Source organism: Anarhichas minor, unplaced genomic scaffold (genome assembly GCF_050575085.1).
Source record: "Anarhichas minor isolate MPS153535 unplaced genomic scaffold, ASM5057508v1 ptg000043l, whole genome shotgun sequence".
NCBI classification, from domain to species: domain Eukaryota; kingdom Metazoa; phylum Chordata; class Actinopteri; order Perciformes; family Anarhichadidae; genus Anarhichas; species Anarhichas minor.
In genome coordinates this window covers 3,680,819-3,697,179 of record NW_027466489.1, presented here as the reverse complement: position 1 = coordinate 3,697,179, position 16,361 = coordinate 3,680,819, and the positions used below count along the sequence as shown (strand labels likewise).

The 16,361-nt window shown below is 39.1% G+C and overlaps 3 protein-coding genes across 4 annotated transcripts; 1 reads left to right on the top strand and 2 right to left on the bottom strand.

Moving 5' to 3' along the window:
* Positions 1 to 476: 476 nt before the first annotated feature.
* trub2 (TruB pseudouridine (psi) synthase family member 2) lies at positions 477 to 3,738 on the bottom strand. Its single transcript, XM_076110898.1, is given in 9 exon segments — positions 477 to 809; positions 811 to 1,078; positions 1,181 to 1,317; positions 1,548 to 1,620; positions 1,982 to 2,063; positions 2,136 to 2,197; positions 2,289 to 2,363; positions 3,142 to 3,276; positions 3,472 to 3,738. Coding segments are annotated over 9 exon segments (984 nt in total). The 5' UTR covers positions 3,590 to 3,738; the 3' UTR covers positions 477 to 775.
* An 87-nt stretch (positions 3,739 to 3,825) lies between these two features.
* Positions 3,826 to 9,151, top strand: hdhd3 (haloacid dehalogenase-like hydrolase domain containing 3). Of its 2 annotated transcripts, none has more exons than XM_076110673.1 (3): positions 3,826 to 4,074; positions 5,294 to 5,628; positions 5,880 to 9,151. In XM_076110673.1, exons 2-3 carry the CDS (start codon positions 5,299 to 5,301, stop codon positions 6,273 to 6,275), a joined length of 726 nt encoding a protein of 241 aa, XP_075966788.1. In that variant the 5' UTR covers positions 3,826 to 4,074; positions 5,294 to 5,298; the 3' UTR covers positions 6,276 to 9,151. The 2 variants fall into 2 exon arrangements, with proteins under 2 accessions (XP_075966788.1, XP_075966789.1); XM_076110674.1 differs by lacking the exon at positions 3,826 to 4,074 and adding an exon at positions 4,112 to 4,243.
* Positions 9,152 to 11,398: 2,247 nt separating this feature from the next.
* tgfa (transforming growth factor, alpha) lies at positions 11,399 to 15,714 on the bottom strand. Its single transcript, XM_076110675.1, has 5 exons — positions 15,675 to 15,714; positions 14,691 to 14,870; positions 14,257 to 14,415; positions 12,841 to 12,955; positions 11,399 to 11,916 (listed from the first exon to the last, which is right to left on the bottom strand). Exons 1-5 carry the CDS (start codon positions 15,712 to 15,714, stop codon positions 11,763 to 11,765), a joined length of 648 nt encoding a protein of 215 aa, XP_075966790.1. The 3' UTR covers positions 11,399 to 11,762.
* Positions 15,715 to 16,361: the final 647 nt, after the last annotated feature.

Below are 16,361 nucleotides of genomic sequence, written 5' to 3'. Positions count from 1 at the left end.
AAAGCGTTTTCAATAACTATGAATATTTAATTCATCTTTACCGTTTTCAAGGAAAGTCTCATTTTCCCCGTAATTAGTGTCACATTTCAAGTTCTTTCCAGGAAACCCCCTAAAAATGATGGGGAACTACAGACATGTGAAATGAGTTGTTTCAAAGACGCAATGCATGGTGGGTGTCAACAGTGGTAAAGCTGGCTGGCTGGTTATTTGTTGATTTGACTTTGTTTGAAAGAGAAACAACCACAGCAGAGATGAGGTTGTTAAACAGGATATGGCAAGTAGTAAATGACTTTTTTTTTTTTTGTGCTGATAAAATATGTGCATCGTGTCATCTAACAGACCTTCAAGAGTGTTGATTTAACTTTACTTGTCATACAAAAAGCCACTTCGTACTAATTCACAGTTTAATATCTTGTCTATAGACACTGACAAACTAAAATTATCAAATTGCAGCAAAAACAAAGATTTCTTAAAAATGTTGGTCAAATTCTTTTTTAATTTCATCAAAAACAAACAATGTCATAATATGATTTTGGGATTAAGTTAATATTACATGCACAACCGTATAACATTTTACCTGCATAACAAAGGTGAACACTTTGGAATATATATGAGATGCAGGAAGTGTCTTTGTGGATGGAGAGGACTTTGCATATAAAACAAATACCGTTTCTCTTTCAGGAACCAGGATCTGTGTTCTTTCACATCTCTTTTCCAACTGAAGTGAGCAGTTCTGTGACTTGTATTAACACAGCAACAAGTTATTTAATTGTGCCTACTGCTGCTTCGTCGCTAGTTTCATTGCATTGAGTCGTCGTACTCTCTTCTGTTGATTGAAATGCTGGGTCCTTGATCTGTGTGTGAGAATATTTTTGATCTTTTTTAGAGTGGTATTGTCTGATGGCCTGTATAACATCCGAAGCAGTCCAGTGGTGATGGATCAGAGCATCCTGCAGGGTGAAGGGTCCGTCTCTGGTCCGTCTAACTCCTTTACACGCTGCTGTGCTGCGCAGCTCGAGTCCTATCTCATGCACGACTTTGCGCAAATATTTCTGAGTTTCATTTAAACACTGCACCTCTGTAAGAACAGACACACAAATATCAGTCGGTATCCCTGAATATTTGCATATTTCAAATCATGAAATGAGGTTTTCTGTGTGTTCAATTGAAGATTATTTACCTAAAGTGAAGTTGGGGGGCTGGAAGCGAACACAACGCAAGCCTGTCAAAATAGGCTGCGATTTCCCCTCTGGACCCAGTAAACCGTGCACAGCCATCTCATAGGCTTCCTGTGAGCGCATGTCCACGTTGGAATACCTTTATACAAAAACAAAAACAGTCATCTACCTGCATGTACAAATAATAATAATTAGGCACTTTACTGTGGCTGTGCTAAAGTAACTTTGTGGACTGATCATATGTGCATAGAGTCTGATTCAAGAGTAAAGCACAGAGAGAAACAGTCTAATAAGAAGGAACTTAAGAGCAAAACTTATTTCATTCATTTTATGTTTATAGAAATGTAAAAAAATATTAGGTTTAGTTACATTAACAAGGCCTTTTGATTGGCTCCCTCCAGCATCGCTAAGACTCTGTCCATCTTATCCTGTGTGATGTGACCTATTGAACACGATATTTAAGGGTGAGAAACAGCACAAGGAACATTAACTGATAAAGTGAGCTTAAGCTTTGTTTAGCTTGTGATTAGTAAATGTAGCAAAGGCATGTTTACAAATACTAGTATGCTAAATAGATACTAACTAAAAAAAAATAATCTAATAATGCAATTATTTACAGGTACAGTATAACAGAGCGAATGGATATGAGACCATATTATTGAATATCAGTAGTGAGCTAACGTCATTGTGTTGCTTTGGATACAATACTTTGTCTTAATTGTAATGATCTAAAACTATGTGTCATGAACAGAGTCAACTGTTGAAACTGAATACATTCAGGTAAAAAAGGTAAGCTATCATACCGTAAGTGGATCTTTCCACAACTCTGCCTGTGTGAGAGAAATCATCTGTTGCAGTCCCAAATTCACCCTCCAAAGTGTAACCCTGTAACAACAAACATGTGTATATTGTATCCTCATTGTATCCGATGTAAAACCAGCAGAAATCTTAAATTACCCTTGTGACTCGTGTTCTGTAGAAATCATTCAGAGCCTTGTTTCCGTTCCCGACAGCAAGAACTAAAGTTAAAAAAACGGTGTGAATATTCGGAAAGACTTCGTAACTTAAATACAACATGGTCTGAAAAAAAACTCAGCTGTAAAATCATACCCAGAACACCAGAAGAGAATGCATCCAGGCGATGTCCTACTCCAACTCTAATATGCTGGAATTCAGGTCCAGTGACTAAAACACACGAGAGGAAACACATTTTATTCACTTATATACAGTCAATGTGCACAGACTGTCACTCCAGCTAATATCAACCTGCACTTCTGAAGTCACTAATGAGCCATCAGCATAGACTTCATACATGGTTTATCTTAATATGTCCAGGAAAATAAAAAAAATAATTCAATAGATATTTTTTCCAGAGAAGCCATTGTGACATGTCCAACAAGTGCAATTAACATTACAATAAAAAACAACAACAAGAGTGTAGTTTGGGAAAAGTTAAAACTACATTTAATTTTTGCAACATGCGTGAGAAGAAACAAACCGTTCATGTCCTTGATCAAAATACTTGACAAAGTATTGTTAACAGTTGAACATTTTTTTTCTCAATTCATGAGTAGGGGGTGTTCATGGTTTTGGCTACTGAAACAGGTGCACGGTGACCTTGCAGTGAATTGATTTATTCAATCAATTATGAATATATTCCTGTATGTCTGCATTTTAATAATGGCAGAATGTTGGCTCACCAGACAAGATATTAACCACGTCATGATTTTTACTAACATCAAATTGAAATCACATTACTTGAGTGATTCAATAAACTACACATGGGATAAGTTGTATATGAGAGTTGTTTTTTTAAAGCACTGCAGCAACAAATATTAATTATTTGAGTCCTTAGGGCAGACAGCATTACATGAGAAGACTTGTGTGCTGATGTGTGTGGACAGTAAGCAGGTGACCCAGGAGAAGCTGACACACACACACACACACACACACACACACATACCCAGAGGATGCTTGGACAGTACTGGCACAGAGGCTGCAGACAGTGCGAGTCCCTTGGGTGCTTCAGTCTCACTGACTGGGTGCGCCAAGAAGCGAACCTCCTGAGGAAGTGGCTGGGACGGTGCAGCGTCTAAACCTGTAAGAGGACACATACAGAGGGCAGGATACAGTGATTTACATGGAATCCCAAGGTTAAAGAGAATGCTGAGTGTCTGGTTGTCAAATGTTAATCTGCACATTAACGGTATCATGCCTAACAGGAGGCAAATAAATGTAATTGCGAGTGTTTGATGGACCGCAGGGTAGGATTTTAAGGATATGTTGTGTTCACCTTTAAGAAGATTTGTCTCAATGGTATCCCGAACGAGTTTCCAGTGGACACCGGAGGGTTTGTACACACAAAAGAGACCCTCTAACCTCCGAAACATCCGAAGAGCTGGAGTTGCCATTACGTCAGTAACATCAGGTCTTTCCTTCTTCTTGAACTAGTGAAACGATATAAGGTCAGCTAGGTGACAGCTCTTGATACTTCGCACGCGTAGGAGTTTGTTTTCGGTTGCTTTTGCTCCACTTGACTACATGCGTGTTAACTTTTGCGCATGCGTACACCTCTGGTAGATGACATTTTTGGTAGCTACTGTTTTGAACATACCGCCGCCTGCTGTACTGGATGTATAAAGACAATGCTACTACTACTCAACCAGCCACATTTAAAGCAGACACTGGGATAACAATTAGCGATAATATGGGATTGGTTTGTTAATTGACACATTTTGGGGAGGGTGAATTAAACCAGGGAGTGGACTTCAGAAGAGCTAAAACTCCACACCACTGCAGACGATGGTAACAGCTGCCGTAAAAAGAACCAGCGAAGAAGAATACTAGGACGCTTGTTTACAACACAGCCGCTGACAGCTCTGAAGATTTGACTTCGGTAACTTTACGTGCTAAACTTTAAAACCTCTGTAGTGTGTTTTCTTGAGTAATGTTAGCTTTCTGTGCAAACAAAGGCTGACAAGTAGCTAGTATGGAAAACGTAACGTTGTTAAACGTAAATGTAATAACACAGCTAGTTCAAGGACATTTTACGTAACGTTAGCCAGGTATGATATTTGTTATTCCGGTCAGAACTTGTACCCAACAGCATGTAGTTAGGTGGCGTAACGTTTTACGTGTGTGTGTGTGTCATAATGAGCGTCAGCAGGGATTTAACATTAACCTTCTGTGATAATGTGTAACGCTAACATAGCACAGGGTTGTCTGGTTCACTGTCAGTTCAGACATTTCCATTTAAACCAAAGCACCTTTGTGTCTTGAAGGGGTCAAAGACGTGTGAATAATTAATAATTAATGGTGGCTGAATTACATGTAGTTGCTTCGTTTTCAGGGTGCTGGTATCGTCACTGCTGATATTACTAGGACACTAAACATTCATGGCACGCAGGTGTTTTCCATTAATGTGCAACTCCAGGTCTGAGTCTGACCCACTACCCACTGATACATGGAAACAATAAAGAATGGTCAAAGGGCTAAGAAGGGGGTGTGGATGTCTGAGGCCGGGGTTGCTCAGTGACATCTCCTGGCCTCTTTATTAGAGGATGTTAACATTCTTTTTTTACATACATTTCATAACATAGATAAGTCCCAACTCTGTCAGCATTGGCCTTGCAAGGTTCAGGGTTAGTTTAAAACAGCAGATGGCGTGTTGAGCCATTTTCAACCCATGAAATGACGATTTATCCTCTCAATTTGGCTAGAAATGTCAATATTAGCACCAGCATTGATGTTTCATCACAGTACAGTCATATAGTTAAGCTTACAGTTCTAAAATGTTTAAGTGTTCAGTATCTATTTAAGCTACCTGATTATATATCACCCTTTGTGGCAGGACAATTTACACTTTTATCATTTTTATTGGTACTTAATGTAGTAACACCTGTGCTAAAATGTCAAAATGTCTGAAAAAGGCCTTTTGTACAATATTTTTTATATTGCCTTACATTGGGATAATTTTACTTCACTATGTAGAATTTGATTAACACTAGCAAGTTGAGTCATTTACATAGAAACAACCTGGGGAGGAATCATTTGATTTGAAGAATCTTTTTGCTTTGACACTCCTCTGTCTTATGTCTGTGGCGTTACCTCTCTAGGTGAAATGCGAGCTCCTCTGCGCTGGGTGTTATGGGATGTGAAAGACACCCTGCTGAAGGTGCGTGCATCTGTGGGAGAGCAGTATTGCAAGGAGGCTGAACGAGTGGGCTTGAACCTCAGTCCTGTGGAGGTTGAAGCTGCTTTCCGCCAGGCATATCGACATCATTCCAGCAGATACCCAAACTATGGCATCGCTCAGGGCCTGGATGGACGGTCCTGGTGGATGAGGGTGGTGCGGGACACTTTCTGCCAGTGCAGGGTACAGGACCCAGCCCTGATAAATACAATGGCTCACAACCTTTATCATAACTTCTGCAATGCAGAGAACTGGGAGGTAAATTGCAGATGACATGTGGCATACACATAAAATAAATAATAATGAATGAATAATAGTTACTTTTGAAATTAACTGATTTACGATTACAGTCATCGTCAAACGATGCTTTGGTTGTGTTTAAAACTGTCTTTTTGTAAAGCATTTTTTGTGCATTACTACTGTTTGCTTTTTATATTAATGTTTACCGTCGTGAATGAAGAAGCACAGAAAATGTCAACTTACAATTGTGTATTGTCGCTTTGTTTTAGGTATTTCCAGACTCACAGAAGACCCTGGAGAGATGCTCTTCTCTAGGACTGGAGCTGGGTGTGGTATCCAACTTTGACAGCCGCCTAGAAGAGATTTTACGCGTTTGTGGCCTGCTGTCTCACTTCAGCTTTTTGATTACATCAGAGGAAGCAGGTATAGCGAAGCCGAGTCCAGCCATCTTCGATCAGGCACTGCAGAAATGTGGAGTACTAGCTGCTAATGTAGCTCATATTGGGGACCACTATGTGAACGATTACCTCGCCTCTAGGTCTGTGGGCATCCACGGGTTCCTTTTAGACAGACACGACAAGCACAGCCAACCTGACGTTCCTCAAGAGCATCGGCTCAGCTCTCTGGAGGAGCTGCCGTCACTGCTTCAGCAGCACATGCACTAATGACTAAGTCCAAACAGGCATGGACTCCAAAGCTACTCAGCCTGACTGCTTTAGTTACTGAACTAATTTCTGGGATGTAGGATGATGACCCGAGTGAGCGGTCAACCACTTTAGAGCTCTAATTAAACACTCCTGCTACTGTTGTCAAGAATATGGATTCAGCTTGTTTAATTATTAATTTAAAACGGATTCAATACTTATTTTCGATATACCGGTACCAGCTGCACATTCTATTTCTCTATTCTCTCCAACAGTGAGTTGACACACACACACACACACACACACACACACACACACACACACCGCTGCAGTACCCACTCTGCTGTTCTCTGCTGCTAGTCAAGACAAGTCGTCGTTGTCACATGATAGCCTCGTTCTATTTATCTCAAACTTCGTGCTCTCAATATTGTCAATTTTTCTCCAAGGAATCAAAAATGCTGTCAAATATGGATATTTTTAAGATATTGTATCAAAGTTAGAAATTCTAGTATTTTGACAACACAGATATTTATAGAAAAGAAAATGATGGGTTTTAATATAAAAGCTGTAATTATCATGCTCTTTTACTAATGACTGAAATAGATTGGGAGAAATAAATATATATTAATTATAGAGTTTGTCTAAGAACTGCCCCGTTGCATGTTTTCATTTGATGACAACATTAAAGGATTTTGAGACAAAGTTGATATTTAACAACACTACAATCATCAGTGCTAATACATTATCTAGCACTAACAAAAGATGGTGTTTTAAAAAAAATAAACACCTTTTACAAAAAGCGCAAGAATCTGAATGACAACAATGCAATGTAAAAATTAGTTTACTCATCAAATGATTCAGTTACCCCTGGGCCACATGGATGGGGGCTGTGTTGTCCTGAAAATACACTACTGCCATCAGGATGTTTCAACATTGATCACTCTGAACTTTGTATTGATTTATAGTGACACCTGCTTCTTAAGGGAACAGATGGAACTTCCTGTATGGAGGCATTTGTTTGATTGTCTTCTAATTTATTCAGGGCCTTTGGTTGTTATTCTTAAGTTGTTTTGGGGTATTTTATACTTTCATCACAAGTCGACAGTAGAGAGGTAACAGGAAATGAGGGGGTAGAGAGAAGTACAAATCACTAATATATATATTTTTTTGTTCTGTTTCCTTTTAAATTCATAATCTGAGCACAAAGGAACAGGGAGGTTGTCATAATTGGTGGCTTGAACTTAACAATGAAACATATTTACTCAACTTTAAGGTCAAGTTCACTTTATTTTTTTAAATCAATTTTAAAATAATATACGCCCATATGAACAGTGAAAGTTATTGGCTAATTTAAATGTTCATCCGTACTGGCCCTGAAGAGTCTCCTAATGTGATTCCACTGTAAACAATGGTGGACAACGGTCAGTCCTCATTCTTTATACAATAGAATAAAGGTCAGCTCTCGCTATGAGGCTTTAGCCGCCCGAGGTAGTCAAACCAAGAGTGTGTCTTGTTAGTCATTTTTAGAAGGAGATTCCTCTCTACAGCAAGTAAACATTGTCCAGGGGAAACACAAAGAGGGAAGTCTGTACTCAAAAAGCTGCAACTCCGGACAATACCAACTTGATTTGTCTAACTCAGACTGCTGAAGCCTCATATTAAGTCTAGAAATGGATGTAAAACTCTGTAAACATATGCAAATGTCAGTCATCAATTTACAAATAATGAATTGAAATATCATGACATCACATTCATGCTGTATGAAATGAAGTAATTTGAGCGGCCCTTGAGGATCAGCTCCCAGTGTACAATGACCTTTTTCATGTGATCTGGGTGAACTGACCCTTTAACTGAAGCTCTGAGCTTTCATCATAATTTGTGTCAGTGCTTAGCAGCGAAGAGAACAAGGCAGGGTTGCTTAGCCCTAATACCTTTGTAAATACTCTTATTTCAAACCATCTGGTCAGAGGCAGATACTGGGAATGTTGGACTGAGGATCAAAGGGGACAGAAGAGGACGCAGAGGGAAAAGAACAATGTCATCGCAATTCAAAGCAGAGCTCCAGCCACTTATGGGGAATAGGGATTGACACGTGTCCAAATCAGATTTAAAGAGTTCAAGAGAATTTCCTGATGATGACAACACATCCTTCCACTTTGTGTCACAAAATATGAATCAGAGTTTTTAACAAGTTTTGATTTTTCTTTGCATTTTTTCCCCAGTTGATTGACTTTGTTTCCCCTTGCTCTCCTTTGTATGTTCAAGGCTATTGTGCATCTTTAGGGAAGCGCCACAAGAGCTGCTTAATTCAAAGCTGGTTTAGCAGCTCAGCCAGACAGCTCTAAGAGCTCCACAGAAAGCCTATTGCAGACATAATGGGATTGTAAATCAAAACGAAGCTCCTCATGCCGAGAGCAAAAGGGAAGGAGCAGAGGAGATGCAGCATGTCAAGAGAGAAGATCTCAACCCAAGGACATACAATGGACATTTAAAAAAAAAAAAAGATGTATATGGCGCAGTCCTGCACATCGAACAAAGGCTTTAACATGAATAGGTGTAGATTCTGCCAACTCAAAAGGACAAATAAATAAACTGAATGGCAATATGGAAGAGGGCTAAACCATTTCCTTCAGCTATAAAAGCACTCAAGAGTTCGGCTCTTTGTTGCAGTTGTGCCCCAGGTTCAGAGTTGCCATTTTTGTGTCTTGAAATATTCAGTGGAAGAGAAAAAATAGAGGAGCAGAGAGACAGAAAATCAAGGTATTTAAAGAGAGAGAGAGAGAGAAAAGGAAAGAGCTTCAGAAGTGAAAAGAAGGTCACGCGATGAATCGGGTAACAGACTCAAGATACCGAGCAGCGGTAAATAAGCACATAAATAAATAAAAAATATGCACACATACACACTTTCATTTTTAATTTCTCATTGGAAAACAAACAGAGTAAAGGCTTTCCAACTGTGAAAACATAAATCTGGCAAAGTAAGAGGTTAATGCATGAGAGGATCACCCTGTCCAGGGGATTTTGTATTGACACCGTATATATACACATTTATTATTTAAGTATCTTTTTGATATTTACACATAAGAGCAAACAATAACATATCCTGAATGTAAATATCCTCACATTCTGTAAACAAAGACAAGTGTACAACCCCCTCAGAGTCTTTTTGGCATATAAATACCGTCACAGTCATTTTACATGTTTCTTTTTGTTCCGTCTTATCTCAAAAAGCGCATACACACTTTATATCCCAGTCAATTTGCGTTCACCATTTTGTATTCCCTCACCGATTATTATTAAGATGATTAATTATTATCGAATATGTTTTAGATGAACCCTCAGAGGCGCTTTCTCTCTTTAAAAAGTATTTAAATTCAAAGCTGACACAATGCTATAACCACTCACCACTCTTGAAATTAAAAGTGTTTCGTGTTCTCTAAAAATATAAACTGTGATTTTAGAGCATGCATGCTTAGATGTACAAACTGCGTGCCTCTTCCCTTCAGCGCTCCTTCAGGCAAAGTTAGAAAGTGTATTTGGCATCTCTCATTATGTGGACACTTTTCAAGTGACTACATTATACAATAAGTGCAGTTTTGTTTATGAACAGTGAGCAAAGCTTGCAGAAAAGTGAAACAATACAATAGGACTGTGAAATAATGTGACTGTGGAGTAATGCGACACCCAGGATGTGCATGTGTCGACACAGTTATAGCTTGCGAATCAAAAACGCCTCTGATGCATGAACACGTTCAAATACAGCTCAGGAATAAAAAACTAAACTGAGAAATATTTCAGCTGGAGTCATCAAAACCATATTGGAACAATTTTAAGTTTTGCGTGTCCATGGATTTTAATCCATTAGCAGTCAGCCCATGTAGCAATTCCTTCTCCTGTCGTGTGAAGTGAGTTCCTTCTTTAAAAACAGACACTAAAGCATCAGTTTTCCCCCACCATCATTTCTTAGAAATGTCCTGTGTGCTTGTAGAGTTCTGATGAAAAGTGCTCAAAGTTATTTAAAGACAAAATAGGAATTGGGGTCTTCTGACTTAAATTAACTATTACTGTCCCGCAGACCAAAATAAGCACCTTTCCTTTTTCGACATCCACACAGGATGATTAATGGCTTCAGATATCATTTCTCGCGTCTTCTAGGCCAGTCATAAACAATAATCAGGACACGCAGAGCTATTCCCATGGAGGATTTGGAGGCAGCTTCATCCTCAGAGCTTCAAACAAGCTGTTGCAGTTCTGTGCGTGTTTCCACAGAATCAAAGAGTGAAGTAAACATGTCCCTACGGTGCTTTAGGTCCACAGTCCCAGTTGGTGGAAAAAAAAAAAAAATGTCATGGAACAGTCAACCAGCAGGCCTACCTTAGCCACATTGACGATAATAGTTCTTAGCCACTTGCCACGTCTGCTTGATCTGAACATGTGTATACCTCTTTGGATGCAATCCTCACGATTTGTGGGCCGGGCGGATGAGTAAAACTAAACACGCCACGATGCAAACAGCTCATGTTCCAGCAAGATGTCTTCTCAAACCACTGAAAGGGAAATAATAAACAGGTACGTTGGTTGTTTCCCGTAAGGATCACAAAGCCTTTTAGGAACAGGGCTGACAGTATTATAGATTTCTATTATTGTCAACAAATCTCATCCGTCTCTGTGTATCCAACACCTGATTTAGCAGATTCATCTGTGCCATAGAGCTCATTCTTTCTCCAAACATTATTAAAAAAAAACAGATAAATTAGCTACACAATTACCCTAGCATGGTAACACATTCCTTCATTATGATTATTGAAAATGTGCAGTGTAGTTTATTTTGAGTGAATCCCACATTTACTGCCCTGCTGCTGTAAATACTCACTAGCGCACCACATGTGGATTAATCCGCTGCTGAAAATAGTCCCCAACACATGCACTATTTACTCCTGTTTGAGTGGTGTTTGGAGTAAGTCTGTTTAAAACTACAGTGCCCAGCTGTTTTTTTTTTTTTTTAAATCTCTCTTCTTTTTTTTAAAATAATGAAACAATATATTTGTAGCCTGTTACTTAAGGGTTACATCTCCATTAGGATCAAATGGGCTTGGCGCGCTGAGAGAAAGAGCAGGAGAGTTGGACATTTTTTAATTTTTCTCGTGAGATTTGCTGACAACTAGTAAAATATAAACTAGCCTTATACCTTAATGTGTATATCATAAATAAAGTACCACTCTCAGAAAGATGGCAGGATGCTCCGTTCTTCTCTGTGACGTAGTGACGTGCGTGGCTCCGCCTGCGACAGTCCTGCCTCCACCAGCAACTGCACAACAGAAGACTCACAAACTCAAAATCCTAAAAAGAATCCTCGTCACGTTCATCACTTCATCCCTGAGATGAAAAAAATAACTTGTCTCATATTGCTGCATGACTGTTCCTAAATACAAACAGTTTATCAGCCATGATCCGAGCAAGCATGTATTCTATTTGGTAAAAGGTAAAAAATATGCCACAAAATGTTACTCACTGTAAAAGTGTACACAGCACCATGCTTAGAACACACCCAATCACACACAACACCAGTATTGTGGCAACTGTCTGTTGTCTGTGATTAGTTGCTACTACAGCAAGCAGGTCTGCATGCTCACACCTCATCCCAACAAAGCCTGGATGACACCTGCAACAAGGAGGGGAAATAAAATTGGGTAAGCAAAGTATTAGTAGAAACATAAAAATAGCAATTAATAGATTATACAAGTAGCTCAAATCACAGTGATATTGGTTGAGAGGGGAAGTCCCAACACTTATATATAACTGCTTTAATTCAGGAGTTTACTTTTCCAGTTGGTAAACAATTAGTAAATAAAAGATCCACAGACAAAGAGTCCAGTGAAAAATCATGGGGAACAGTTTCACTCAAAGACACTGCAAAATAACTTAGGCCATGCATGTCTAGATATGCATTCTATTTTGATATTTATCACTAGTCACTATTTCCAGTCATCTGTTTATATTGAAGACTAAATCTATTGCAATTATTTAAAAAGGTACTGAGTCAGTCTAACCTATTAAAACATAGATGTGATGTCATACAGCTCCTGATTTCTGTATTAATCATTTAGAAAATAAAACACTGATTTGTGAAAGGTGTCCATGGTTAATTTTTTTCCTTGCTTATCTGCAGCTTCTCCAGAAACACAGAGACCGCAATTACCCCAATTCCATCCTTCTTGCACTGGTTACTGTCCCAAATAGCTTTAGATTTTAAAATCTCACTAATGCCTCTTTTGGAGGACAGCAGCATTTTGCTCCAACATTATGTCAGACCTCACTGCTCAGCAAAGTCCAGTCCAAAATAAAGGCCAAAGTCCTTTAAAATGCTAAAATAACAAAAAATGATAATGCAAATAGTGTAAAATATTCTTTTACATAATGTGAAATGGTGTCATTACTATAACTTTACTGTACAGTCTCTCAGACTTCATTCTGAGAGTAGTTTCACCTATGTCAGCTGCTTAGTTCATTCTATCAGCTTTCATGTCAAGTGAACGACGGCACTCAACACTGTTGGCATTTTATATTTAAGACAGTAACGACTTACACACATGTAGGCGTCTCCTCCAATATCAGGAAGCGGCATGTGCCGTGGAAGCAGAAATGGTGGTGGGAGTCTGGACAGTCATCAAAATGAGAGCGAACAGCCGCTGCCACAAACTCTGTGAGGTTGTAAAACAAGATATTGCTGACATTTCAGAGACTTTTGAAAGACCATGAATCTCTAATATATCTACTAATATTTAAGTGGGTCACATGAAATGAGAGTACAGTTGTTAACTACAACTAGAACACTTGATGAACCATCAGCCAAGTCCTTTTTCAGAGCATGAATTTGACCTTGAATTACATTATAAAATATAATCCAAGTGCAGTTAGCCCAAAAACAAAACATGACACAGGTGAATATCATAAATCTAAAAATAACCTAAGCCTGCAGAGACCTGAAACAACGGGAAGTACTAAATCCTAAAGCTGACACCCACGCCACCAGAGGTAGGCTGAAGCCTTTTGTTACCAGTTGCGTGTGGATTTATGGTGGCTTACATCTCTCAGTTTACCTGGGAGGGACAATTGGAGTCAAGAAAAGTCCTGGTGAGACGCTACAAACAAAAACCTCTGTCAATCCACCCACATTATTACGCAGATCCCTTTAACAGAAATTAAAACCCGACTCTCTTTCTTTTCAAGCCACAATCTCACTTTTCACTCTGACAAAACAACAGAAAAATAATATCCGAATAAAGGAACACCCAGAAAAAAAAAAAACCAGGGCATTTCTTCCACGTAAGCTGTACAGTCAGACAAATTCCTACATAACTGACTCAAACAAAGGTCAGTGTTCCCCGAGCAGAAGAAACAGATGCACAGTGTTGCATTCAGGGTGGGAAGGAGGATGAACATGCAGACAGATAGCTGCATTACAGCCTTCGTCACACACTCCATTCCAACGGTAAATGGGCTTTTGGATTGCAGCCTACATGTATTGTCTCCTTCTTTCAGACTCTGTGAAAGCCCTCCGTTGTCCCTGAGGCATCTGCCTACCAACCCCTCTCCCTTTCCATGTGATTTTGGCAGCGGAACGAGAGGAACATCGAGACAGTAACCAGCTTTTAGGGCGTGTGAAGTGCTTTTCAGATCATAATTCAATAGCCGCAGCTTTCGTGATATTGCTGAGTATACTGCTCATAATCTTTAATTTACCACAATATCTGCCCTAACTCACGATAAGAGGATCAAGTATCAGTGAGTGCCACACTGTCTGCGTGTGTTGATGCACTGCAGCCCAATGGGAAGCTTTACAGTGTTGAGAACTCCTGCTGGGGAGCCAACGCTGGAGTGAGAGCGGATCAAGGGCAGCAATGAGGACACGTTTTTATCTGATATACAGTGATTCGGTTTACTGTCAATAAGCCAAACTTTCTCCTGCATCTTAACATAACATGAATGTGAGGAGACTTACTTTTAACTGGACGGATGTTAGTCGTTGTAGTGGTAGTTGTGGTAGTTGGGCCTCTGCTGCTGGTTGTTGCAGAGCTGCTTGATGAAATGTTCTGAGCACCAGTGGAGTTTACATCAATGGAAATGCCGGCTTCAGTAATTGTCGGGTTGCTCGGTCCTGCTCCAAATATAAAAAGGGAACCTGTAGAGAGGACAATAAACAGCTCTTAACATATGATATGATCTAGATGTGAAAAATATAGAAATAGTCGCTGGAGGAATATAACATCAGATTAAGAACACCTGCTGTGGAAGCAACACTGCAGTGAGAGTGGATCAAGGTCTTCGTAGAATTTGGGAATATGAAATACAAGCTTTGTTTTACTGGAGAAGGCTTGACAATGAGCTTGAACCGTCACTTGCATTTTGACATAACATGACTGTATTTAGACTTACTTTTAACTGGAGGGATGTTGGTTTTTGTAGTGGGTGCAATAGTTGTGGTAGTCGCGCTTCTGCTGCTGGTTGTTGCAGAGCTGCTTGTGTTTGGTGCACCCGTGGAGTGCGTATTGATGGAAATGCTGGATTCAATAATTGTCGAATTGCTCGGTCCTGCTCCAAAAGTAAAGAGGGAACCTGCAGAGCGGAACATAAAACGCTGTTATATAAAGAAATAACAACAAATCCCTGCAGGAATATAATAACAAAAGTACCAAAGAGCTCACTGTACACTCACCATTGAGTACCACAGACATACTAAAAGTACCTATAGGAATATAAAAAATATATATTACTGTATTGTATTGTAATTTTCTTCCAAAATAAGGAGAACCAGGTGTCACATATTCTACTATATGATGAACAACCTGCGGGTTAGTCTCAGTAATCTTCCCCTGTGCAGCTATGATCATGTGACTTGTGTGATATCGATGCTTCATTGAGTAACTGCTTCCCAACAATAGTAACAGGGTCAAGCATTCACTAAAAGGATGAGACCAAAGCACTATAAATACACACAGCAGGTCGCAATCACAACTAGACATTGAAACCTGCTCCTATACACAGAAAAGGTGGTTTGTTGTAAAAGAAGGGGGTGCTAAATTTTAATTATAAGAAATATGATAATTTTTTCGCACCGTACATATAACACAGAAATCCATCAAAATAACACTTAAGTTTAATTAAATATAGAGGATAAACACTATCAAGCACAGTAAGGTCAATACAACTAATCAAATTAATATGGAGTACCATGATTAACGAAACAGATTTCTGATTGTCATTGCAAATCATGAAGTGATCCAGTTAATTAATAAATAGTAGAATCAAACAGGGGACAATACTGAGAATTGTAATCATAATCAATACAACGTAAAGACATATCTCAGAATAAGACACTGACACAAATGAAAAGCGTATTTTCCTACAAAAGTTACTCACCGCTTATGAGAAAAATTGTATCCCAGAAAATCCGAGTCATCATGACGACCTGCGGTCTAAACTAATGTCAATTGACGGGCAGCTTCTCCGAAATGCGGGCGTGTGTTAAGAAACCACATTAGTGTTGCAGCGGCAGCGACCATCAGCACAGACAACATTTAATGCTGTGATCACAACACAGACCTGTCGACTTAAGTCATTTACACACATTTGATAGAGTGTCGTAGAAAAGTAATTGTGGTCGAGTTTTTTTTTTCCTTTCTTTTTTTGGCCAAAAGCAGGAGAGTCTTTAACAGGATGTCCGAGCGTTTAACTTCACCGTGTTCAATTGAGAAAACCCGTGTAATCCTGTCAGACGCTGACCAATTAGAGACGGAGAGGGAGGGGTGAGAGGAGGGGGTGTCATCTCATTATTACCTAAATTTGACACTACTATAGTTTTTATTGTATGTATGAGATGATTTAATTCAAGGATAATTTAATCTGAAAGCGAGTGTGTGTCCTCCTGCTCCATAACTTGTTTTTATCCATTTACAGGACATAATGCAAAATAATATAATGTGCAGTTTTATAATTCTACTTGAAAAAACTAGCGACATTAAGTTAAGTAATTTAAGATAAAGTATAACTGCATGGAAATAATGATTATTGTTATGAATATTATTATTATTAGTAGTAGTAGTGGTA

Coding starts and splice junctions, on each gene's coding strand:
- tgfa (XM_076110675.1), bottom strand. CDS start 15,714: ATGACTCGGATTTTCTGGGATACAATTTTTCTCATAAGCG. Junction 14,871..15,674: donor TACAATTTTTCTCATAAGCG/GTGAGTAACTTT, acceptor TCCGCTCTGCAG/GTTCCCTCTTTACTTTTGGA. Junction 14,416..14,690: donor CAACATCCCTCCAGTTAAAA/GTAAGTCTAAAT, acceptor TTATATTTGGAG/CAGGACCGAGCAACCCGACA.
- hdhd3 (XM_076110673.1), top strand. CDS start 5,299: ATGCGAGCTCCTCTGCGCTGGGTGTTATGGGATGTGAAAGACACCCTG. Junction 5,629..5,879: donor GCAATGCAGAGAACTGGGAG/GTAAATTGCAGA, acceptor GCTTTGTTTTAG/GTATTTCCAGACTCACAGAA.